This window comes from Zerene cesonia, chromosome 26 (assembly GCF_012273895.1).
Source record: "Zerene cesonia ecotype Mississippi chromosome 26, Zerene_cesonia_1.1, whole genome shotgun sequence".
Lineage (NCBI taxonomy): Eukaryota > Metazoa > Arthropoda > Insecta > Lepidoptera > Pieridae > Zerene > Zerene cesonia.
Window position 1 is genome coordinate 5,830,020 of NC_052127.1, and position 25,680 is coordinate 5,855,699.

The 25,680-nt window shown below is 35.8% G+C and overlaps 1 protein-coding gene across 3 annotated transcripts in view; it reads left to right on the forward strand.

Annotated features, from left to right (window-relative positions):
• Positions 1-25,680, forward strand: part of LOC119837224 — a 72,524-nt gene that overhangs the window by 45,240 nt on the left and 1,604 nt on the right. The window contains exons 4-30 of one of the 3 annotated variants that reach the window (XM_038362750.1): positions 9,328-9,400; positions 9,829-9,935; positions 10,406-10,597; positions 11,038-11,214; positions 12,567-12,749; positions 13,187-13,366; positions 14,045-14,164; positions 14,531-14,642; positions 14,910-15,079; positions 15,308-15,399; positions 15,524-15,636; positions 15,912-16,880; positions 16,961-17,193; positions 17,338-17,451; positions 17,654-17,816; positions 17,883-17,962; positions 18,104-18,286; positions 18,473-18,596; positions 19,623-19,804; positions 20,059-20,203; positions 21,219-21,337; positions 21,928-22,090; positions 22,662-22,822; positions 23,203-23,376; positions 23,604-23,798; positions 24,302-24,487; positions 25,517-25,661. In XM_038362750.1, coding sequence (XP_038218678.1) covers positions 9,328-9,400; positions 9,829-9,935; positions 10,406-10,597; positions 11,038-11,214; positions 12,567-12,749; positions 13,187-13,366; positions 14,045-14,164; positions 14,531-14,642; positions 14,910-15,079; positions 15,308-15,399; positions 15,524-15,636; positions 15,912-16,880; positions 16,961-17,193; positions 17,338-17,451; positions 17,654-17,816; positions 17,883-17,962; positions 18,104-18,286; positions 18,473-18,596; positions 19,623-19,804; positions 20,059-20,203; positions 21,219-21,337; positions 21,928-22,090; positions 22,662-22,822; positions 23,203-23,376; positions 23,604-23,798; positions 24,302-24,487; positions 25,517-25,661 — 4,855 coding nt within the window. The remainder of the gene's footprint in view (positions 1-9,327; positions 9,401-9,828; positions 9,936-10,405; positions 10,598-11,037; positions 11,215-12,566; positions 12,750-13,186; positions 13,367-14,044; positions 14,165-14,530; positions 14,643-14,909; positions 15,080-15,307; positions 15,400-15,523; positions 15,637-15,911; positions 16,881-16,960; positions 17,194-17,337; positions 17,452-17,653; positions 17,817-17,882; positions 17,963-18,103; positions 18,287-18,472; positions 18,597-19,622; positions 19,805-20,058; positions 20,204-21,218; positions 21,338-21,927; positions 22,091-22,661; positions 22,823-23,202; positions 23,377-23,603; positions 23,799-24,301; positions 24,488-25,516; positions 25,662-25,680) is intronic. The other 2 variants (XM_038362751.1, XM_038362752.1) reach the window with 2 other exon arrangements.

The following is a 25,680-nucleotide window of genomic DNA, read 5'->3' on the forward strand; positions in this document are numbered from 1 at the left end:
TAATAAATGTTATTTGCAGTTAACAATTTTCTTTTTTCTTTATTACAATATTTATGGCAAGACTAGGTATATGGATAAGGTATAAGAAATCAAACATAAAACGTCTATTCCAAGGCCCTGAATAGGAAAAGGTTATACAATATGAATGTAGTTGGTAATTTGAAAAAGTAATATCGCTTTGTACTTTAATGATCAATGCTTCTGCACTAACTAGGATTCCCACATTTGCAAATAATGTTTTTCAAAAACAGATTAGCATGCACTGGAAATTGAAGATACGTTAACTTTTTAGTTGATTCCAGTCTAATCTGACTATCTAGACACCCACAAAAATAACTTTCTAATATAAATACGATCTATTTCTAAACCATCAAAACGGATTGAACCTACCAGTTCCATTATCAACACTGAAGTTTCGTCAACCATTTATAATACCAGATCATAATTTTAAATGATAGCGACTTGAATTATTCATACCAGCCCGTCTTGTAAGCGGTCTGCGTTTGATACGCTCTAATTTTAATATTCATGGGCATTTGAGGGCGATTCAATGGTGTTATGGAAACCATTCCATGTTAATGTATTACAATATTAGTAATATATAAACACATGAGGTATAAAAACGTAGGTATCAAGGGGATATCAATTGATGCACAAATGTGATACAACAATCCCAAAATATTTTTCGCATTATTGTGTTATTCTTCAAGGATTTGCGTGGTATAAGTCATTTTGAATTTAGGAATCGGACACGCTTCGACACTATTTGAGTCTGCTCGCACCGAGGGTACCACCCCCACAGAACCCCCTCAAAAAAATAGTGCGAATGCCACTGTGTTTCGTACGGTAAGTCCCCCACTCCCCGTATCTCATTCCTGACCTTTCTAATCCATTCTTTTCTTCCAGTAAGCAATCCAACCTTAATTCCCTACTTCTTTAAGGCGGGCAGCGGATTCTTATAGGCACTTTCTCTGCGAATGATCATGGGCGGTGTTGATCGCTTACCATCAGGTGAACCACCAGCTCATTTGCCCGCATAACAAAAAAAAATTAGCATGAATACATTTATTACATCTGTGTTCTATCTTATATTTTACTAGCTGTTCGCCCCGGCTTCGCCCGTGGTACATATATAGTCTATGTTACTCGTGGATAATGTAGCTTTCGAATGGTGAAAGAATTTTTAAAATCGGTCCAGTAGTTTTTGAGCCTATTCATTACAACCAAACAAACAAAGTTTTCCTCTTTATAATATTAGTGTAGATATATTATTTCCATACATTCACAGATTGGATCTATGGAGCTCCAACACCGCCTGATTGATCCATTATATTTTCCATTTTCATTTCTTCTATCCATTATTATAGCGAATACAACATTAAAACCAGTGAAGCAGAATGTCGAGCTCTCGCAAGACTTAACAGGATCTTTGTTTGCTTTTGTTTAACTTTACTCCAGTATTTTAGTATTTGACAATGTTAACGAACTAAAACTTCATCGTATTATTTCTACTGATATTTCGACTACACTATAGCGGGAGTGGTCAACGGTAGATAGACATCAATAATTTTTCTGTATAGATCAATAAATGACTTTCAGATATGTAATACTACAAATATTGTTAACGCGAAAGTTTTTAAAAATTACATTTTTATGATACTTCTGAGAGTTTATGCGCCAGATTAACACATAAGTTATGGAAATATCTCACCAACCGAAACCGTGCGGTACACAAAGTATTTCAATTAAAACGATTACAACATCAAGTTTCATTTACCAAATAAACACATTTGCCAAATGTAAAATTAAATAAGCGAATCGAAATAAAGTCTGGGTCGGATCTAAAATAAATACAGAAGTTTATAAGGCTTTTTTCATACAAATAGAGCTATCAATAACTCGGGTCCAACATGGCGGGCATTTGTAACTTTGATTGAACCCTTCAAAGGTCCACTTCATCTGAAATATATTAAGGACCCGATGTTCGATCGTTTTTCAAAGATGACCCGACTTAGAAAACTCTTATAGAAATGAAATGGTTTTTTAAGATGCAATGTTTATTTGGAAGAGTTATCGCATGAAAGTTGAACGATGTTTCTAACAATATGTGAGGAAATTTGGCTGTATTTTTTTCTTCTCCAAAAAAGCTTGCTGGGAGAGAGGTACCAACCAAAATTATAAAATGTGTCCAAATTACAACGGTTGAAAACCTTCTGGCTTAATGAGTGACGAAATAAACTCAAACTCAAACATTTATTTATTCAATTAGACTTCTTATAGAATCACTTTTGAATAAATACAAAAATCCATGGAATTAATTAAGAACCTACTTCGTTTTCAATAATGTAATCTTTTCTTGTAGCCTGTTAAAATCGTTTCAGTCATTCAACAGATTACTAGCAGAGTAAACAATTATTATTAAGAAATCGCAGACAGACACTTCATTTTCGTTTCTACTGTGAAATTATATCAAACAAAATTTCCACTACCCAAAGTCAGCCAATGTAACTTATTTTCCGATGATAAAATATTTCTTAGAACAATTTCAATATATTATTTCGCAAAGTTTGTTTTCCGATGTTGCCGCAAATAGGTTTATAAATTAATTAACTATTTTATATCTGGTATCGCAAAATTTTACAACGCAACGTTTTTAAAACTATTAATGAAATTGGTAGCTATAAAATCGTAACAAAAAATATGAAATAATGTATTTTTTATTTATTAAATTTCTGTATACTTATGTATGTTATATAATATGTTTATATGAGTATATTCATGTCTAACAAACCTACCTCCTCCTTTATATATTACTTATTCACAGTTTGTTGCCTGGAAGATATTTAGTGACAAGGCCGCCCGCTGTGCTGTTTTAGTATTAAGTCATTTATTTTAAGGATGCGTTATGTATGCCAACACAATAAAATAATAAAAATAAAATAAAAATAAACCCATTAATTTCGTTTACTACGCCAAAAGTATAATATCTATTTTCAACTAAAATCAATTTTATTATTAATACTATTTCAATTATTTTCAAATATCACATTTAAATTGTCAGAACTAGACGAATTTAATGGGACCATACGTGAAAGATCTTTCAAGTAATGAAATCATCAACAAATCGGTTCGTTCAGGCAAAAATTCGAAAAACATACCCAAAAAATACAGTCGAATTGAGAGAACCTCCCCACTTTTATGAAAACGGTTGAGAACCTGCTCCTTTTTTAGAGTCGGTTGAAATAACATGTACCTACTTCAAACCGATAAATGAAGGTAACAACTCATGTAATAGAAATTAAAAACTTTTTTACGGATTTTAAACGCGATTTATTCATTATATTGTTAACCCGACGTTTCGAACACTTTACAACGAGCGTGGTCATGCTCCCGTCCTCCCAGTCTCCCCGTGACATAAAATGTATAATACTCGCGTAAAATCAAACACAAGCAAATACAACTCATGTAATATTTTACAAAAACGACAATTCTGTACAGCGCAATACAAGCCGTAAATCGGGCGATAATATTGAAACAATAAATAACTCTAACAAAGAAAAGGAAGGATTTCTGAAATTTACTCCGCGATAAAACGACTTCCTTCCAAAGTTTCGGACAATACCAGTTAATTTATGGCGAGCGAAATAGTTCTATTGTTCTATTACTTGAAAAGTTTACTCCGTTTAAACAAAGTATTTTTATCTATCTATATATAACATTCTTTTGAAACAAAATGAAACGGTTGCACCGATTCTCAAGAAATTTTGTGTGCATATCGGGCAGGTCTGAGAATTGGCCAACATCTATTTTTCACACTCCTAAATGATAAGAGCCGTCCTTTTTCTTACCCTTCCAAGTCCATTCCTTCTTTCTAGTCATCAATCTTTTTCGTATCCCTTAACCCTTAAAAGCTGGTAGCGAATCCGCAGAAGCACTACCTCTGTGAATGTTCATGGGCGGTGGTGATCGCTTACCATCAGGCGAACCACCAGTTCAGTTGCCCGCTATGACATAAAAAAGTAGCATTATTAGAGAAACTACCATTGTTCGACTTTAAATCTACTTTTCACGGGTGACCGAGAGGTGAGGCGCTGCTACGGCAAAATGACGCGGGGTCGAATCCCACCTCGTGATCTATTTTTACTATTCTTACAAAATTTCTCATTTATAAAGCGCCATCTACGCCCTACGGTTTCACCCGCGTAAGTCCGCATCCCGTAGGAATATCGGAATAAAAAGACTGCCTATATGTTATTCCAGTTGTCCAGCTGTCTACGTACCAGATTTTATTGCAATCGGTTCTGCAGTTTTTGCGTGAAAGAGCAACAAACACACACACATCCTTACAAACTTTCGCATTTATAATATTAGTAGGATATTAGTAGGATTTTAATGGTATAAAACTAATTAAATCTACATTCCACGTTTAATTATAATGTTATACATGTGAAGATGTTGAAAATAAAATAACAGTTAATCATATCACAATAAAATAACCTACATATTACCACAAATTAATAGATACAGTATATATACGAGGAAATAAATTAAATCATTACTTTCATAGAATAAACGAAGCTCCATCCATAGAAATCTAAAAACATAATTGAGCTAAATTAAACAGTGCGATCGCTAGTTAGCACTAATGAAGCACATGCGGGTGACATCTTATTAAATCTAGACTATCTCGTTACTATAGACGACCTAATTACCTAGACAGGCTTACCCTAGATATTATATTACTCATTGTTCACGTTGCTATTCGAGAGTGAAGAGCTTTTTTACCCAACGTTATTATAAACATTCTCACTGCGAAGACAAAGTGTAATATAAAAGTACTAGCTGCGCCCCGCGGTTTCAACCGCGTATCCGTATCCTGTAGAAATATTGGAATAAAAAGTTGCCTATGTTATTCCAGTTATCCAGCTGTCTACGTACCAAATCTTTTCATTAACCGTTCTAAAAATGTTTTGGTGCAAAAATAGCAATCCATACCCTGCCAATAAATCACGAGTGAAGTTAGCAATTTGACATACTACAGTTGAACCAGAACTTGGGGCAAACGTCTCGATTCCATCTTCCAATAAAAGTTTTTCATAGAACTCTCTCGATGTGAGTTTGCGAGCGGTAACTTCTGATCTGACTTTGCTATAATGTGCAACTTTTTTGAGATATTTCACTGGATTTAACTTCAATCTAGTTTGTTTCAATCTATTTTTATCTTGAAAGTTGTTTATAATTAGTTTTAATATAACAATGACTAATTTCGATGTAGTTCAAGATCTCTGAGAGGTTATATAACTGAGCCCCGTCTATGTCTGTATATCGCTTGTTTTTAAAGAACGTTTTATGAAAATCTAGACAACGGTTCTAGTATGAAAAAGTGGCAGACAAATTTATCATTTATGTTTAGAACATAAGTATCTATGTTTTATATATTTGGTAATATGTCTTCTAGAAATGTTCATTTTTATTTGTCTTATTTTGATTTTTCGTATATTGATTATAAACTGTTTATTTAATACATTACACAAAATTCGTTTTAATGTTCTAAATTATGTTAAGTTGTAAAACTCCACTTCGTTATGTTTTATTGTTAACTTTGATGAGATAATACGTTAATAAAAAATAGTGAAAAACTTTAGTATAATTGCGGATGGCACGATAATTCCAATGATAAATAATTAACCCGAAGCTGCTGAGAGATTAATAAATATGAATGTTATAAGCCAACATTTATTACTGCAGCAGTTATACGCTATAAACTACGTTTATCCTACTAATATTATAAATGCGAAAGTTTGTAAGGATGTGTGTGTGTTTGTTGCTCTTTCACGCAAAAACTACTTAACCGATTGCAATGAAATTTGGTACGTAGATAGCCGGACAACTGGAATAACATATAGGCAACTTTTTATCTCAATGTTCCTACGGGATACGGACTTACGTGGGTGAAACCGCGGGGCGCAGCTAGTATAGTTATACAATAACTGGGGATTCTTAATAAAATGGGAAACTTGAGCATGAATTGGGCTAGCTCGCATCGGGGTAAATACCACAGGAAATTGACATCAAATAACAGCCGTCTTTCGTTAGGTGAGTGGATGGGGAACCTATATCCACTTTTAGAACTATCTGATTCTTTTCCTTATTTCCTTTACCTCTGCAAACGTTCATACGCGGTTGTGTTGCTTACCATTAGGCGAGCCATTAGCTCCATTAAAAAAATATTCGTATAACAAACGATTATTTAAAGGAGAAATCACAAACATTCCAAATACGTTTGATTCACAATTAAGCTTTAATTTAAAATTAGTGCGTCTGTAATTTTCAATTATTCCCGTGATAGATCAGACTTTACAAACGAGCAGCGAAGACTGATGATAATGGATATTTAAGTTTCATATTAAATTTATGCTTTCCGCTACGCTTTGGGCAATTTATCCGTGTCATTGTCAGAAACTTTTCTCTTGAGGGTTGAAAAGCAAGTCTCGATGTATTATGTTCTCATATAAATTGGTCTCTTTGCTTTTAGTTTGCGCTTCGGTAATATCATTGAAAAATGAAGTGAATGAATAATCTTTACTGCTCCATGATCTTTATATAAGAATGGCGACATATATGAATGTTATATACAAAGTTTTGTATTTACTTGTAATATAATGTATAACTTTTGTAGAATAAAAGAGTATCGTCATAAGGGAAATATATTGGTGGATTAATGAATTCCTCTTTCGTGAAACGTATTGATTTCATATTTATCAAATACTAGCGGTGCGAACCGGCTTCCTCAAGAAATGGGCTATCTAACACTGAAAGAATTTTTCAAATCGGGCCAGTAGTTCCTGAGATTAGTGGGTTCAAACAAACAAACTCTACAGCTTTATAATATTAGTACAGATTTGCTTTTTTATTACCGTGGTAATTATATCAACATATAAACCTCCAGTTTGCTTTGTTAAAATATATATATTTACTAAAGAACAAACTTTAATATAATAACTAAATTATATTATAATTTTGTACAGTTCTGATTCCCGCCACTCCCAATAAGTGACGAAGTTGAAACATTTCTTGCTTCACGTAGAAAACATTATTTTGCTGCGATTTCCTGAAAACTTAAGGAATTCTCGAAAGATACATAGTTGTTCTTCTAATGAGCTAGGGTTGTTAACCCTGTGTTTTACTACGAAGAAAATGGACACTGCTAAAATCTCTAATAATTATATTTTTCTCAAATTTGATAAATAATGTAAGGCCTTATTAATAGGATGACAAAGAAGCTTAAGATTTTTTTTCAATAGCCACTTAGCATTACCTCTTATGCTAGGAGTATTACATAGTTATTACATAGAATTATGAGTGAGGTTATTTTAACTAATTTTGTATTATGTGTTAGTCATTTGCATTCATTGTACAACTGACATTCTACATATGACATATATCCTACTAATATTATAAATGCGAAAGTTTGTAAGGATATGTGTGTGTTTGTTGCTCTTTCACGCAGACTACTGAACCGATTGCAATGAAATTTGGTAAGTAGATAGCTGGACAACTGGAATAAAATTTAAACCACTTTTTTCCTGATATTCCTTCGGGATACGGACTTACGCGGGTGAAACCGCAGGGCGCAGCTAGTAAGATGATTTTTTTTTCAACTTTTTACAAGAACAAGCATTTCACTGTTTCCTTCAGTGAGTTGAGGATCCGTAGGGCCGTCTCTTATCCCTCACCCTTCCCAGTTCATTCCTTATGCCCATTCATCAATCCTTTCCTTATCCTTTACCGTTTAAAAGCGGGCAATGCATTTGCAGCTGCCCTCTGCAAATGTTCATGGGCGGTGGTGGCCCGCTATCAATAAAAAATCTAAAGATATCATAGTATTTTCTTGTGTTTGAGCAGTCTCCCTGTAACCACGATCGCTATAAAGTGTTCGAAACGTAAAAATATAATGTATAAATCGCGTTTAAAATCAGTTAAAATGTTTTTAATTTCTTAATGACATTATATTTCATAGAAATGATTGGTAGTTATAACATCATTTCTACATTGCTATAATCTTAATTAAGAATTATATCATCATCATCATCATCAGCCCATATATGTTCCCACTGCTGGGACACAGGCCTCCTATGAGGGTTCAGGCCATAATCCACCACGCTGGCCAAGTGCGGGTTGGCAGATGTCACATGTCGTCGAACTTTTGATTCTTGGACATGCCGGTTTCCTCACGATGTTTTCCTTCACCGTTTTAAGCAGTGGTGATGTTATTCACATGTGCAGATATAAATTGAAAAATCAATTTATTTCCTGCACGCTCCGCCCGGTCTCGAACCCCGACTTATCGATTTTGAAGCTCGTACGGTTCTCACCACTGAGCCACCACTGCTTCAAGAATTATATATTATACCGTAATTCCAACCTTCATTAAAAGACCAGACATCAAATGATTTTCTGCGTTTGAACAAATTGAACGTAAAAATTCGAGAGGCCGCGAAGTGAGAACAATAACATTCATTAATAACTGGAAAATTAATTCCACTTCGGTTTGCCTCCACGCGTTTTAATTTAACTTTTTGAGGTCGGACAAATGTCACACCTTTGTAGAGGTGTATAAATTTTATTCAGTTATTTGGTGTGTGGTTAGTTAGATTATGGTGTAAGGTTTAAACTTATAGAATTTGGACTTTGCTAGACTGTTTGTTTGGTTTCAGATTTTGATCTGTTCCTTACTAGATATTAGTGGATACCCTTATTGGGTGGGGTCAAATCTCTACAATTAATTTTTCTAATATTATAAAACAAATATTTGACTATATAACATGTACCAACTTTTTAAATACATATAAATACGTAAACGGTACATGGATCATGTAAAATTTTTTTTACTATTTTTTGTCTGTTTGTTCTGGCTAATCTCTAGAACGGCTAGATCGAATTTGAAGAGACTTTTACTGGCAGATAGCAGATGTTATAAGGAGTAACAAATTACTCCTAAACCCAAGGCTTTCTTTTATTCCGACATTCCCGCGGGAGCATTAGGATTCTAGCATGGCAAAAACTCATTAGAGTTATTAATCAGGTGTTAATTACACCTGATTAATAACTCCAAACAATTAATTGACAATTAACAAAAACCATCTATTTTTAAGAAAATAAAAATATTTCAGTCTTTTACTATAAAGTATTTTAAGTTTAGACTAAAAAGTATCGTTTGAAATATATTAAGTATGAAATATATTATGTATTAGTTATGTCATGGTTATTTAAAAACTTTTTAATAAAACTTCTATAGTTTTTTTTTATATTTATTTATTGTTTCAGATCGCGAGTGCCCTGAACTGGAACAGCCAGAAATCGGGAAAGTGTCGCTAACTGGACGCTTGTTTGGTGACAAGTGAGTTTTTTATTAATTTTTGCATGGTGTATTTGGGTTTTTTTGGCAATGTAATGCACAGACAGTATTCAATATCAGTATTTCTTCGTCTTTATCGGACAACTTGGAAGGAAAATGTATTTTCTCATGCATTTTCTGTTTTATATTTTGTTTTTACACGATTCAGATTGATTAAGGGTAAATGCAGATAGTAGGATTCCAAAAAGTTAGACTGTTGATTGTGTTTCTGAATACTTGACGCTCAAATGATATCTTACTTATTTGTTTTTTTTATTATTTAAAATAACATTATAAGCAGCACTTTTTTGCCTACGTCATAACATATATCCGCATGTCAAACGTCAGCATGATGCGTCCAGTGATTTGGGCTATGCGTTGTCAGTCACCTTTGAGTTATTTATATTTTGATTGGATTCATTAATTCCCAGGGCGGTGTATTCCTGCCCGCATGGCTACCACGTGGTCGGTCTGCAGAGCCGGAGCTGTCAGGCGGATGGCAAATGGGCTGGACAGCCTCCAGCTTGCAAAGAGAATAGTAAGTATCAAACGTTGCTCTATCAATTTGTATTTCGGATTATTATGTGACCAACCATAAGTTTTCTCCTTTTGTTATTTTGTCTTTATAATTTAAGCAGGTGATTTTTAATCTTGAGACCTACAGTCTTCACCCATGTCAAAAGTCCTAAACGATTTTTTGTCTTAGCCCGTTAATAGCAATATTTTATCCGACTAATGTTATAAAGACGAAAGCTTGTAAGTATGGATGGATAGATGTATTTATAATTGTTTATTACTCTATCATGCGAAAACAGCTATCGTACCTGTATAAAAATTGGTACAGAGATAGATTTTAGTCTACTTTTACCCGGGTACCACACGAATAACGCCATGGATTACAGTTTTATTTATTTATTTTTTTTATTTTAGTCTACTGCCTTCAGCATCGACTATGTCTTCTGTTTCAGCATCTAATCTGAGTTATTCAACATTTCTGTCTCCTTTTAGTATACTGCCTCCAGCCTCCAACAATTGAGCACGCTCGCCACTCAGCCCTCCCTGAACAGGCCACCTTCGACCTGGATGCCACAGTGCAATACAACTGTCACACTGGTTACGTGACTAACGGGTTCCCGAGAGCTAAGTGCTTAGCCATAGATGGGCATGCGTCGTGGTATGGTCCTGATATCACTTGCGAGCGTGAGTATATGTTATGTGGAATTTAGCCAACACTTGAGAACATTTTGGGATAAGAAAAATGTATTAAATTATACTTAACTATTCATTTAAAAGATGAATGGGTTGATGCATAATAATAATAATAATATATAAATGTCACGTATAGCTAAACGATTTATTTAAAGCTTCTTGAACGTCGTTGAGTTAATGAATGTAATATGGCATTTTCCATTAAATCCATGATGATATGTGATAATAGCTAAATGTAGAAGTTCCCCGCGGTTTGTTAGAAAAAAAATCTGTCGAGTAAGTGACGTAGTGCGTGGGAAAATACAATGAAACGCGCAACAAAGATGTTAATCTGAGTTCCAATTCCACAAAATATTAATGCTAAGAGTAATTGTACCTATGTACTGTATCCTCTTTGATGTTATATTTTTACCCGTTATTTGCTTCCACAGCGCGATCCTGCGGCGAGCCAGGTGACGTGCCCCATGGATGGGTGACCGCAGACTGCCACACCTTTGGATGTCGAGCGGTGGTCCAGTGCGGCCAGGGCTTCGAGCTGGTCGGCAAGGCGGAGCGGTACTGCCAGGCTGATGGCGCCTGGGCTCCCAAGGAACTGCCCACTTGTGTCCGTGAGTATCCCTGATTATGAAAGATTTAGTGATGAGTCCAGCGTATCTAGCTGCTTTAATTTAAGAGGATGTTGGGTTTTCTAATCCGTCGGAGGTCTTTCTAGGATCAGAAAAATGTAGAAGCCTAGTAAAGCTTTTCAAAGTCCATTTAAAGAATTTTTATTGTCGAGAATCTTTAATACAGGAAAATTTTTTATTAAACGAAAATCTGAGTACGATTACATTTTTATTTTCAATTGAATGTTTAATATTTATATAAAATTTAGCTCTAAACAGACGACTGAACGGAATCACAATTGCCTATATAACCGACACCAGAAATAATAACGTGCATGAAAGCTGGTCTTATTGCTATTAAGAGATTCCGATATTACAATCGAGGATAGCGCAAATCTATTTGCTGGCTCATCATTAAATCGGAAATTTGATTATTTGGCATTGCTTCGTGACAATGTAGTTGCCGATTTCGATGTGTATTTGGAATGTTGCATGGTTTTCAAATTAAATCTACATGTTTTCGGTGACTAGTTGGCATGGCGCTTCCTTTCTTATCATGGCTATCATCAGCAATATCATTGTCATGACGCAATTGATCAGGACTTCCCACTGATTTGAATACCTTGACATTGTTGTTTTACGATTACTACTTTAGTATTACTACTTATAGGGTCTTTAATATTATGAAATGTAACAAATTTTTATGTATTTTATTATGCGTTACGTTATCGTCTATTTCAATCAAATCCTCTGTGTTTTGGTATTTGTCTAACCTATTTTTTATTTTGAATGTGAAAGGTATTCCAATCAAAAGTGGGGTGTCCAAAAGAATATTGTGTTTAATAATAATTTTTAAACCTTCTTTTTTCTCCTTTCCTGCTGCTGAACAGAAGGAGAGAAGGGGACAGTTTGAATCAATCATTACATAATGTAGTTGTTGAGTCTATAGATTTGTTAAAAATTAAAATTCTAATACTAGTGTCATTTAAAATGAATTATGGCCATGGTAAAATTTAACGATTTTAACTGCCTCTCGCCTAAAAATAGTATTATGTAGATTAAATTCGTAGTTTTGGAATTGTCGATGCAAGAATTTATGTAATTTTATCTCTCACATCTCGAAGTGTTTACTGTTGTAGTGAAATAAAGGTGATACAAACAATCTGTTTTTTATTTATTACGCATGTTTTTTTTAAATCATGCATGGAAAAAAAATTGTGTTAATATAATCCTTTTTTTCCTGTTTAATTTTGAAGCTGTGCCTTTTGAAGGCTTTTCGAAGTCCTACAGCTTTTTGCTAAAACGCCATCTGTTGAGAAGTAGTATGAGTTAATGCGACGCGTGTCGCCATCTAGTGGTGACGCAGGTGCAGTGCCCTCCGCCCGAGGCGCCCCGGCACGGCAAGGCTGTATACACGTCTTGCGCGTATAACTCAGTGGTTTCTTACGAATGCAAGTATGGTTACCGGCTGGTGGGGGATGCTACGCGACGCTGTGGTGCTGATAAGAAATGGTCTGGAACACAACCCCTTTGTAAAGGTACCACAGAATTATTTTTTTCTTACTGTATTTTTACGGAAATATATATTTATTTGTATCTGAAAATGTATTTATATACATATTTGAATCTGTATATATTTTTAAGTATATTGCCAACATAAATGCAATCAAGGATTAGATTTGACGATGCATGTCTTTTAAGATGACATTTAAAAAAATATGAAAAAAATTATTAAGATGACTGGGCCAGGATCATTTGTTGCTGTAGAGCTCGAGAAAATGATGACGATTCTTTGTCAAAGTACAGGCATATTAGTGGCGTATCACTCGTCATTTAAGACCGCCAAAAATATAATGCTACTTATTATCAAACTACCATAATGTTTGTATACTAATAACTGTAGCTTTTAAAAATGTCTCAAATTCTCCTTTAATGAAAACACCCATTTATACTTTAAATACGCAAAACATTTCAGAAATAAACTGTGGACACCCTGGACAATTATGGAATGGTTGGTTGGAAAACATATCTTCAGGCACGGGGTTAGGAGCTTCCATCATATTCCGATGCCAGGACGGGATGAGGATGGAAGGAAACGGTTCTGCTATATGCCAGAGTGATGGAACTTGGAGTCATCCGCTGCCGATGTGTTTAGGTATGAATTAGTATAACATTTCAATATGATATCTTAATATATATAAATCTCGTGTCACAATGTTTATCCTCAATGGACTTCTAAACCACTTAACCGATTATAATAAAATTCGCACACCATGTGCAGTTCGATCCAACTTGAGAGATAGGATAGTTTAAATAATTTTAATTACGATAAATGACAACCCCGCCGGAGCCAGGGCGTGCATCTAGTTTATTATAATAATTATTCAATTTATTCTGTTGAAATAAAAATAATGAAAATTTTATTAATATTTCGCTTCTTTTACCTTTCTCCCTACCTGCAGTTGCCTGGTAGAGATCACTGTACAGTAATAAGGCCGCCGATTGTATCATATTGTTGTCGTGTAATAGTTTCCATTTGCGGTTTCGTTTGTCATGTACAATAAAGAGTTAAATAAATATAAATTGTAGAAATGAGCGAAAGCCATGAATAACGAACGTTGATTTTTTTCACTAAATAACATTCAACAATAAAACAGTCAATAGCGAGCTTACCAAATCGTATATTCATCATTCACATCGCCAATAATTTCAGCTTGCAATTAATAACGCGCTTTTATCGACGTAGGGCGACATCTGTTGATAATTTGATACACTATTAAATAAAATACTGTAAAATCCGTCGTGTTTACCCTTTTTACTGCACTACTTACAGCGCCCTGCGTAGTTCCTCACGTGTCCCAAGGCAGAGTGGTGCTAATGGAAAACAAAACAAGCGAGAATGACACTCAGGATCACACTCAGATAGTTGGCAGTTCCACTATGGTACAACATGGTCAGTATTACACTGTGGTAAATAGTAAAATAGTGGACAATGGTTAACAGATTGCCAATCAGACAGGAATCGAAAGTAAACCTGGTGATGAATCAGGTAGTAAATTCAAAGTTAAAATTCTTATATTGTGATAACTACATGTACTTAGTATAATTAACCTCGTTAATATATGACATAAACATTATAACAAGCTCTGTTTAAAATAACCGGTTCAATTACGTAATACCTAGTTAGCTAAATCTTAACAAGTAATCTGATGGCTACAAAATTTTGCATCCTGATCTTATAATGATGAAATTTTATTAGCTGAGGATTTTAATGGTAAAAGTAATAGAAATAACAGCACATATTCACTTTCATGTTCAGGTGAAATGATAGTAGTAGAATGCGAAAAGGACTACGAATTTCCATCAATGAACGCTGCGATAACTTGCAACAATGGTACTTGGACACAAATACCGCGATGCCAACCAGCTAGGTAAAATAAACATACTTTAATAGCAATATTAGTAAAATTTTAGTGCATTCACGCTTCAGTCGCTTGCTTACTTACCTCGCTATAGGATATGTGTTTAAAACAATGGACATACAATGAATTAAATCCATTTAAACTTTTCGAAAAAAAAACTACAACGCTATTTGTGCATATACAGAATAATTAACTTAATGTAAATCTGATTTAAATAACAGCAAAAGCACGCCGAAGCAAATAATTTTCGAATCATTGCTTAATGTCATGTTTCAGATGCAAGAAAATGCCGAAATTTCCCAGGCATGGAATGGTGATAGCACCAAAAACGGAGCATGGGATGAAGGCTCGATTTAGATGCAAAGACGGGTTTGAGCTCAAAGGAAACCCCATAGTGGTGTGCTCGTTTGGAACTTGGAGCGGAGAGACACCGAAATGTGAAGAGTGTGAGTAAATTGAAGAAGTTCATCACGTTATAAATATTTGGAAAATAACTAAATTGAGGCATTGTTTTTTTTTAAGATAAAGAATAGGCAATATTGGGGGTGTTATAAATGAATACTGTGATCTAATTAATTTAATATGAAAAATATTTTTCAAAAATGAGTCTACGCTGAAGACTCTGTCGCCCTGTATTTTGAAGAATAGTTAACCTAATCTTTGCCTTTTTTCAGTGTTCTGTCCGTTTCCTGGTTACATTGAAAACGGCAAAGTTCTTCTCGTTGGTAACATGGGTTTGTACGACTATCGCCCATATGTTAAAAAGGTTAGTTTGAGTTAAGTTACAATTTTGTATCTTCAGAACTGAATATTATGAAAAACTTCACTGTTTCACTCACTTTTATAAGTTAATTCTCAGATATATCATTAATGTGATAATGTAATTTTAGGTAGTAAACAATAAGCAGATCATGTACGAATGTGATAAAGGATATGTGCTTTCTGAAGGACCACCTGGCGCGACCTGTGTGGGAGGGCACTGGAGCCCCAGAGAACTACCTAAGTGAGTAACAACCTATGACTTAAATACTACTGTTTTGAATTCTACCTCATGATAGAAGTTATAATATTTATTGGCATTTTTGATCGCCTAACCGGTATGGTGGTTTACGCGTGAGCGTAGAACTGAGGGGATTAATTCCCGTTGGCGACGCTCAAATAAAAATGTCTCTGTCTGGCAGGATATAGGAAGCATATATCATCCGCCCCTACACTACTAATGAACACGGGCCTTCACGCTATAACATTGAGTAACTAATAAATTCTATACATTTCTAGGTGTACCTTATTTAGACATCCGCGAATACGTTGGAGCCGAAGAAGGCGCTCCATCACAGATACAGAAGTTCGCCACAGGCGTTCTGCGTACCTTCGACAATATTATAGTAACCTGCGTAAACAAGCCTTCACAGATGGATCTCAAGAAAGCATCGATCAACTTTACGAGAAATACAACCATAATACAGAAAAACCTACCCTGCGACATGCAAATTTCAAACTAATGAAAAAATTTGATCTAGACTTTGATGAAGATATGCTTGAACCTGAGGGTCCAGATGATGGAAATTTACCTACTGCTGTTTATACAGTATACAATGTACATGGTGAACCTATAGCACATAAGTTTTATTCCTATCAACCTGTTTATGAACCAGAAGATGACGAAATAGTACACCGCGAAGATACTTCCGACTATGGTGAATCTGCAGAATTTGATGATTCTAATCTAACAATTTTAAAAGGTGGTCTTTTCCCTGATCATGATCTAGACCCAAGTAACGAAGTCGCAGAAAATATCAATAAATTGAAACACCAGTATTTTGAAAGATACGTTGATAAACGGCGGAAGAGATTTTTAAGTATAAAGAATGAAAAAAATGATACGGAAATTGAAACAGGTGGGAGTAATGTAGAAATAATAACAGAAACTCCAAAGGCCAAGTCAAGAAAAAAACGAAATATTAATTATGAAGAGTATGAAACTCACAGTGTATCTCTAACACCAACTGAAGGAGTTATACCATCAAGTGAAATAGATGAGTATTTGCTTAAAGTAATACCATTAGAAACTAGTTCACTAAATATAAAATCTAATGAAAGTCACGAAAAAGAAAAGGCAGTAATACCATTGCACTATAATACTGGTACAAATTCTACTGAATTTGTAAATATATTAGATAAGAGAGAAAAGAGAACTAGTCGAAAAACAGACAGACTAAATCAAACTACAGCCACAGTTCCAAAAACGTAAGTAATTTTTTTAAGATACGATATAAGTAAATTAAGAAATGGTTGAAAATTTCATTTAATTATGTATATGATTGTAGAGGTCGTGACGGTAAAGGCGGTAAAAATCGCCAGCAAGCAGTTGATAGCAAAAGCGATGAGAAAGGTGCTAGTATAGAGAGTTCAGATAGTATTGAAGGTAATAAAACATCAAACGAAAAAGGTGGTAAGAAAGGGCGACCGAAAAGCCCTTGTGAACCGATAGAGAGTGAACCATATATTAACATTGAAATTGTTAAATATGGACGGGACCCAAATAACACGTTTAGTTCCGGTAAGTTAAAACAATTCAACAAAATTATTAATACCTCTTTAACCATTCTACTTTTTCTTACAATTCGTTATTTTACTTTTTGTGTGATATTTGAAAAGGAACCATCGCTCATTAAGTTAACATGGAAAGTTGACATTATTTTAGGTACTATAGTCCGAGTAGCTTGTGGCAAAGGCTATGGATTAAACTTAGAAGCAAACGCTACCGCCAAATGTGTACGTGGAAGGTGGAAGCCGGAGAAACCAGTTTGCGAAGTCCGTGAGTAATTTAAATAATATAAAGAATGAAATCAACTTGCATGACCCTCGCGTTTTTAAAAAGATCCAGTTAGCCAATCCAGCACTAGAGCATATTTTAGAAGACGCAATGGATTGAAGCACTACTCACATCACTTCACTGGATCTGTTCTAATCACTACGTTTGTTTATATCGAAGAAAATAATGACTTATTTTTTTATAGTGCCTTGCCACGTGCCTCCAACTGAATATGGGATATATACGATGTCACCGAATGGAAACTTGGGGAGCCTTATCGCAGGTCCCAATAGAGATGAAGAGAGAGAATTGAATGAAACAGATCCGGTGCCCAATGGACAAATTGTGCATTTCTCTTGTGAATATGGGTAAGGGATTATGTTAATTTTATCGTAATTATGATGACAATGACTCTAACAAATCTATAATTTTAGGTACAACGTTCAAGGACCTACCAACTTGCGCTGTTGGCTTGGAGAATGGGCAGTCACCAGTATGCCTGAATGTGTAGCAGGTGATAGAATTTCATCGTTATAAATTAGACGTTTCCCTTTAAAATCACTATGCTTTGAGTCACTTTGTTGTTATTTCGTATGTAATTATGCATCATAAAAATACAACTATCCTACTAATCATTTATACATATTTCTTCCAGCGCCATGCGAACTTCCCCAACTTACTGGAGCCACATATGAGGCAGGATACCGCGCTGGTCTCACAGTCGCCCACGCATCATCGGTAGACATAGCTTGTGAACCTGGTCGGTCTCCACCAGCTACTCTGAATTGCCACCTGGGGAGATTACAACCAACTGTTCACGAGTTTTGTAGACCCTTAGGTAAATTTTGAGTGATTTTCTTTCAAATCATGTATATTGCAAGTGTGTTATTTTTCTGTAACACTGTGGGCGATTTTGTCTGTTAGTTGTATGTAGAATTTTTCGATGAATGTTTTTATAAGTTCAGTTATTCTCTTCATTTGTAATGAAATAGTGAGATAATATAAATAAAATGTTGTTTTACAGTAAATGTGACTCGACCGTGGATACGGTCAAACTTCCAGAGTGGTTCAGATATAGTAAGAGAAGATATTTCTGAACTGGAACCAGATTTACAAGAAGGAGCTATTCCTTGTGCACCACCTGAGAGGTATAAAATTTCCAAAAATTTATAAGGCGGGTTGTGCTGTATGAAATTAAATTATGTAACAGCCAAGGAATCTTTTTTTCTCAACATTTAACGACATTATTGTTTCATAAAGTCCGTTTAACTTTCGGAAAAGATTCTTTAGCTCAGTCAATATTGTAAACACGCTTTCATTGTAGCTTTGGTGTTCATTTTGTTTATTATGTCCAAACAAAACAATCAAAATTATGTTAAAATGTGTGTTTTCGATGATTGGTATACCCTGGTTTTGAGTTCACCCAATTTATTCATGTTTTATTTTGCGGACTTAATGCTAAGCGAAAGCAAATTGCGCTCATTTTTGTTGTCACTGTGGGTGCACTTTGCTTGTAAATCGTAACCCCAGGAACATGGGAAGCAACAAAAAATAATGTTTTTGCAAAGTCTGCGTTTCTTATTTGCTGGCTGGAAAGACTGAAGGGAACACAGGCGTTCAGGGATGCGAAGCCCTGGTGAGAGCCTTCTAGGTTCGGACTTTTGCTTTTATAAAGTTTATCATCTTTCTAATCATTAAAAATCCTAGATCATCAAAGATTGGATGGGGCATAGGTCACCTATGCTATCACGTCATCGACGTAGAACTACTGTTACCCGACATCATATATAACAAAAAATATAAGAGTATTTAGAAAAATAATCGAAACATATTGATAAAAGTAGTTGTAGTTCTCCGTCAATGCAGTCATCATCATCAACATCGCCGGATCCGGTGATTATTCTCTGATTTTCTTCGATTAATCTTTCTATTTAGTTTCACTTGAAACGATTTCAAAATCCTCAGAAGGCAGGGCTTAGATAAAATATTGTAACGGGACAGTTTTGGCTTTTTCCTTTCTGTCTTGGCCGAGCTTACTTTATGTTGCAATTTTTTGCGAGTGTGGTAGTGCATGCTGTAAATAAATTTACAAACAACGTTCCTTTATCCTAAAGGTTTTCTTATTCTGATTTGGAGGTAAATACTCAACCTATAAAATTTCCTAAACGTTGTAGGGTTCAGGGAACATTGATCTATAGGGACGGGACTGAGGTGAATGAAACATATGACATATCAGATACATATCCTCATGGTATTAAAATTACCTTCAGTTGCATTGCTTCGATTATGGGTGAGAAGACTACGTGGAAGATCATATGCGAGAACGGAAATTGGGTGGGAAAAAGTTTTAACTGTGGTAAGTATAATTTTCATAAAATTAGTGATATAATAGTAACGCCATACAAATTACTCGTAATATTTAAGCTATTTTAAATGTCCCTGTAATTGTTGAATAAACATGAAGATTTTAAACTCCCCTGAGTCATTTGATAACACTTTTATTAAAGAAGATGAAAATATACTAGCAGATCATTCAGTCGTTCAGTTTTTACCATACATAATAATACTAGCAATTTTGAAAATAATACATAACTAGAGACTTAATTACAGAAGAACTAGATGCGCAAAGTGAAGAATTGAAAAACAACAATACTTGTACCTTCCGTAATGAAGAACCTCATGTGGTGTCGTTCTTTAACGACTTAGAGATTACTGAAACTGTTGATTTTCCACCCGGAGCTACGATTGTGTCAAGGTACAGCTTAAAACTTTATAAGAATCTCTTTTATAAGCAAAGAATCGGACCTCGTTTTTGCAAACTCAATCTGGTGTTTATAGATTTGCTTTTTATAACCGACGTTTCAAAGTTGAAAGATGATTTTTTTTATGTCACAGTCGGCAATGGAACTGGTGGGAGGCCTGATGGTAAGCGCTACCACCGCCCATGAACATTTAGAGAGGCGTAAGGTCCATTGAAAACCTTACGCCTCTACAAATGAATTGCCGACTTTAAATTGGGAAGGGATTAAGAAAGGATTGGCGAAAGGAATAAAGGAAAAGACTGGGAAGTATTAGGATAATGATACGGTTAAGTGGTTCTTAATTCGTGTCATTAATTTTTTTTTTTGATTTTTTTACTCAATAGCTCCGTGGGTTTTCATCGATTGATTCCAATCAACCTGATTATTTTTGTTTTTGATAGAACATTATTGGTATTTGGTCTTGTTTTAGAATTTTGATAGGTCCCAATACAAAACATTTATAACAGAAATAACTGAATAATTTCGGGTTTTTCAGATCGTCACCTATTCCCCAAAGCATATTTTATACATTGGAATCTAGATATATATATTTTTTTTATGTCATAGCGGGCAACTGAGCTTGTGGTTCGCCTGATGGTAAGCGATCACCACCGCCCATGAACATTCGCAAAGGTAGTGCCTCTACGAATGTGCTGCCCGCTTTTATGGAGTAAGGGAAAAGGAAAGGATTAAAGACTGGAAAGAAGGAATGGACTGATATGGGTGAGGAAAAGGAAACGGGCCTCCGGCTCCCCCACTCACCGTACGAAACACAGTGGCATGCCACTATTTCACGCCGGTTTTCTGTGGGGGTGTGGTACTTCCCCGGTGCGAGCTTGCCCAATTCGTGCCGAAGCGTGCTCGACTACCACAATAATTCTCTAATAAGATATATATAAATTGTAATCTAGATAACTAAGACGAAGTGAATTAGGCTTAATGTTAATTTGTTTATGTTTTATTCAACAGATGCAGTGATATAGGAAAGTATGCGATGACAGGATCGCAGACTAGGCGTTGCATTGGCGGCACGTGGGATGGAGTTAAACCGACCTGCTTTGGGCTAAACCAAGAAAACGATTATGCCAGTGAGTTAAACAAATTAGAAATAGTACTCTCATCTATACATATAATAAAGCTGTAGAAAAGTCATTTTTGTACATTGAAAAATTTAAAAATGAAATAGCCAGTGTGTGAAAAGATAACTAACAGAACCCATTTCCATCATTTTTGAAATTTTTGCCTGTTTGTCTGTTTGTTTGTGCGCACATCACGTAAAATCTACGAATTAAATGCAGACAATGTTTATATACAAAAATTATACGTAACTTGAGGTATAACTTAGTTTTTGTTTCATCGAAATCGGTTTACTCTATCACAAGATATGATTAATTTGATATTCCTACGGGATACGGGCTTACGCGCGTGAAACCGCGGGGCGCAGCTAGTATATAATAAATAAGTAAAATAATGATGTTTGATTCGCTCATGAAAACCCTTTTGCCCTTATTTACGAAATCCTTGCAAAAAATTGTCACGTTGAAGATGTCGGGCCTTGATACTTAACTAACTTTTCATTTATATTTCTTTATATTCCTCTGCGTAATAAATCTCCGCATATTGCTGTTTTAAAACATAAAATTGAGGTGTTTAACATATAACATTTTCTAAATTACAGTGGAGAAACCACCAACAATACTCTTCAGACACTCGCAAGGGCCGATAGCGCAGACCAATGATGGAAAGCTGCTGGTGTACCCTGGCACAGTTCTGCACATGGAGTGCTTGTGGATGAGGCGGTTTGGTAACCCAAAATGGAACGTAACACATTACAATCCAGAGTAAGTGAAATTATTATATTCTGCTTCCGTTATAAACGCAAAGTTGAAACGCGCGCTGAAGCTTCGATTGGCCTAAGTCCTGGCATAATTCAGAGCTTAAAGCCTAGAATAGCTCTGAATCTGATAATGTTTTAGAACCAGTTTTATTTTATTGTTTTGTAGCGTTATAATTAATGATCTAATAAATTAATATTAACTAAAATGGTTATGGTGGTAAGTTTGAGATCTTATAAAAGAGTTTAGAACAGACCATAGCGAAGTCTGTATTCCGTTTATATGTATGGTACAGATGGATATTGCTAATTGGATTTTGGATTCAACCTAAGAACTTTTCGATCACGCCTTGAACACTGTACCAAGCAGGAAGACAATAGGATAATTTTAAATAATATATTTTTTATTAAATTGGCAACATATTTAAAGTTCATGTTAGTCAGCACTTGAATCCACTTGAAAAAACTACGTTTTCCTAATAGCAGAAACAATAAAGGAAGTCCGTTAATGTGTTTACACGGAGTATATTGCCTCGTAACATTTACGTTAAATAAATGTCCATATGCTTTGAAAACAGTCCCGAAAGGAAATATCCAGAAGGATGGACAACTGACCCTGGACGAGACAGTCAGCTGGAGTACCGACTGAGTATCATGAATGCGGAGAAGGAGGACTCGGGGATATACAGATGTGAGACCCCGGCTAGGCAGAGCCATCAAGTCGAAATTATTGTTGAAGGTATGTTATATAGTTATACGTAATATTGAGGTCATTAATTACAAGCCTTGAAGAGGCATTAATTCTGGATTCTAAATATATATTTTACAAATGCGAAAGAATATAAAAATGCAATGGAGCAACCGCGTTGAATTTACAATAAGTTAGCCAACGGGTTGAAAGCGTCTTGTATCTCTCGTCTCTTATCTCTCTCTCTTGTATAACTATAAAAATATTTCTTAATACATATTAATTACGTGTCACATTGTTTGTCCTCAATGGACATCTAAACTACTCAACTTAAATGATGGGATAGGTTATAGGATAGGCAGAACCAGGGCGTGCAGCTAAGTAATCACATAAACATAAGTTATGTCATCACAAAATTGAACATATTCCAGACGTCCACTGCCCGCCTCTCCCCATCCGGCGCGGGCTCGTCCCCAGCAGCCTGGACACGCAGCTGGGCAGCGAGATAACGTTCTCCTGCGCTAATGGGAACGCTCTGTTGGGAGCGTCCACTTTGTACTGCAGAGCTTCGGGCAACTGGAGTGCGCCGTTACCGGTTTGTGAGAGTAAGTGGGGGGATTCTTATTTGGTTCAGTTTTAGTACATAATATTATCGAAATACTTGTAATGATAAATCACACATACAAAGACGCTATACGCACACAATATTATTCTGCTGTTTTTCCTAGTTTTATCCTAGATTATTACACACCCTTATAACCGGCCAACGCGCGAGTTACCCCAGCTACCACATGATCCAGCAAATAAAAAATAAACTGCACTAATTTTGCAGGCGTAGAATGCGGTGAAGTGATACACGACACGCCACTAAACGACGGCGAGAGGCGGCCGCGCGTGTCGGTCGTGTCGCGCGGCGTGGGCGGGCGTGCGGCGTTCTCCTGCCCCGCGGGCTGGGCGCTCAGCGGGCCCGCGGAGACCGTGTGCCTGCCCGCCGCTGATTGGGCCAAACCCTTCCCCGTTTGTAGAGGTATGCTGCATAGGCTTAGCGAGCGGTGAAGGTTAATGAAACGAGTACTTAGGTGGTGTCTTGTGGCGTGAGATTGGGACAAACCCGCCCCGATCTCAGCAAGGACAATTATTTTAGAGATAGCTTAGATAGATATATAGATAATTCTTTATTGCACACCAAATTTATATAATAAACAGAGATAACACAAGTAAAAGAGAAATATGCACATATGGAGGTCTTATCGCTAGGTAGCGGTCTCTTCTTTAATTCATAAATCTACTGTCAACTTACCTGAATCCATAAATCTATTATCAAATTCGACACCTAAAAGTTTTGATGTTTCGTAGCAATTTATCACCTCCACAGTTAAAATTGCTTCAACGATTTATCCAAAAAAGCACTACACAATGACTCACACTTTCCCATAACACGCTACCACCGTATACCCGGTTATTTGCAAGGCTCGCAGTCCACGACTATGAGGTTTATAATGATATAATCTGTATTATTGCACTTTCTAGAAGTGTCATGCCCCGCGCTCCCGCCCCCTGCGTCAGGCTACGTGCTGGGCCGTGCGCCCTACCGCGCGGGCGACGTGCTGCAGTTCCACTGCAACCCCGAGCACACGCTGCACGGCCGGCCGATACTCGTCTGCCAGGACAGCGGCAGGTGGAGTGACAAGCCCCCCACTTGTAAGTATAACAACAGTAAGTATACCGCTTCGCCACAGGTACGTGCTGATCGACTGTTGGTCACGTGATTGATCGTAAAATATATTCCCATACATATACTATCCCCTTCCTTAATACTGATCATATAAATTCAAATATCTTACTCAATATTACTATAATTTTTATGACCGTCCGGTTCGCGTTTTTGCTACGCTGGGCTTTAAATAATATAATTCACTTTCACCTCTATCATAATTTGTTAATATGGAAAAGAAAAAAAATATTGTTGTGTGTTATCCCCGGAATATAGACACCATCGCAAATTTTCTTACGATCCGTAAAAAAGGATGTTATTAATACATTATTGTGTTACGACTGAAAAGCAGCTTCTTCGTTGAAACCGCCCAATCGACTTAATTCTTAGAGATGAACAACGACGATAAGACCATATTGTCTTATCGTCGTTGTTCATCAAAATTACATAAAACCCTCATCAGCCGCACTTTTACCTTTCAGTATCTGCTGTAAAGAAAATACGTCCAGTACTTTATGAGTTTATCGCTGTATCTGTATTTATTGATATCACGTGATTAACGGACGAGCCTTCTATTAACGCTTGCAAACGTTAACCAAAGCATCTCTCTTACTTTCAATTTAATCTTCCCTCTATACCTTTTCCTTTTTCTACGTCATTTGTGTGAACATTTTATTCCTTTATATTTTTCGTTTTCTTTTATTATTGCTATCAGTTGTTATAGTTAGCCAAAAAAAATTGTTGGAAGCTCTGCTTTTGACGCTTAAGCACTTAACTTTGACAGTAAGTTTGACAGTTGATCTAACGATTATGCGAAAACAATAATTTTAATGTTGCTAATGAATTTAATTGAAAGATTATAATGTACAATAAAAAGCTTAAACTGAATTATACAAAAACACCGTACCTAACCCTCTACTATTTCCATTTTAATTGTTTAAATCTAATCTACATCTTCAATTTCTTCAATATTCACGATTCGTTCGTATAATAACCTTACACGATACTAATATTTAAATCTATTACAACAGGTGCCCAAGCATGTACCTATCCAGGTACGACCATATCGGGTCGGATGTCGTCAGTGAAATTCTACTACAAGATTGGTGAAACTGTATCTTTCACTTGCGAGCCTGGATACAGAATCAAAGGAGCGCCGATGCTGAGATGTTTGAAGTGAGTGAACTTTCTAGAA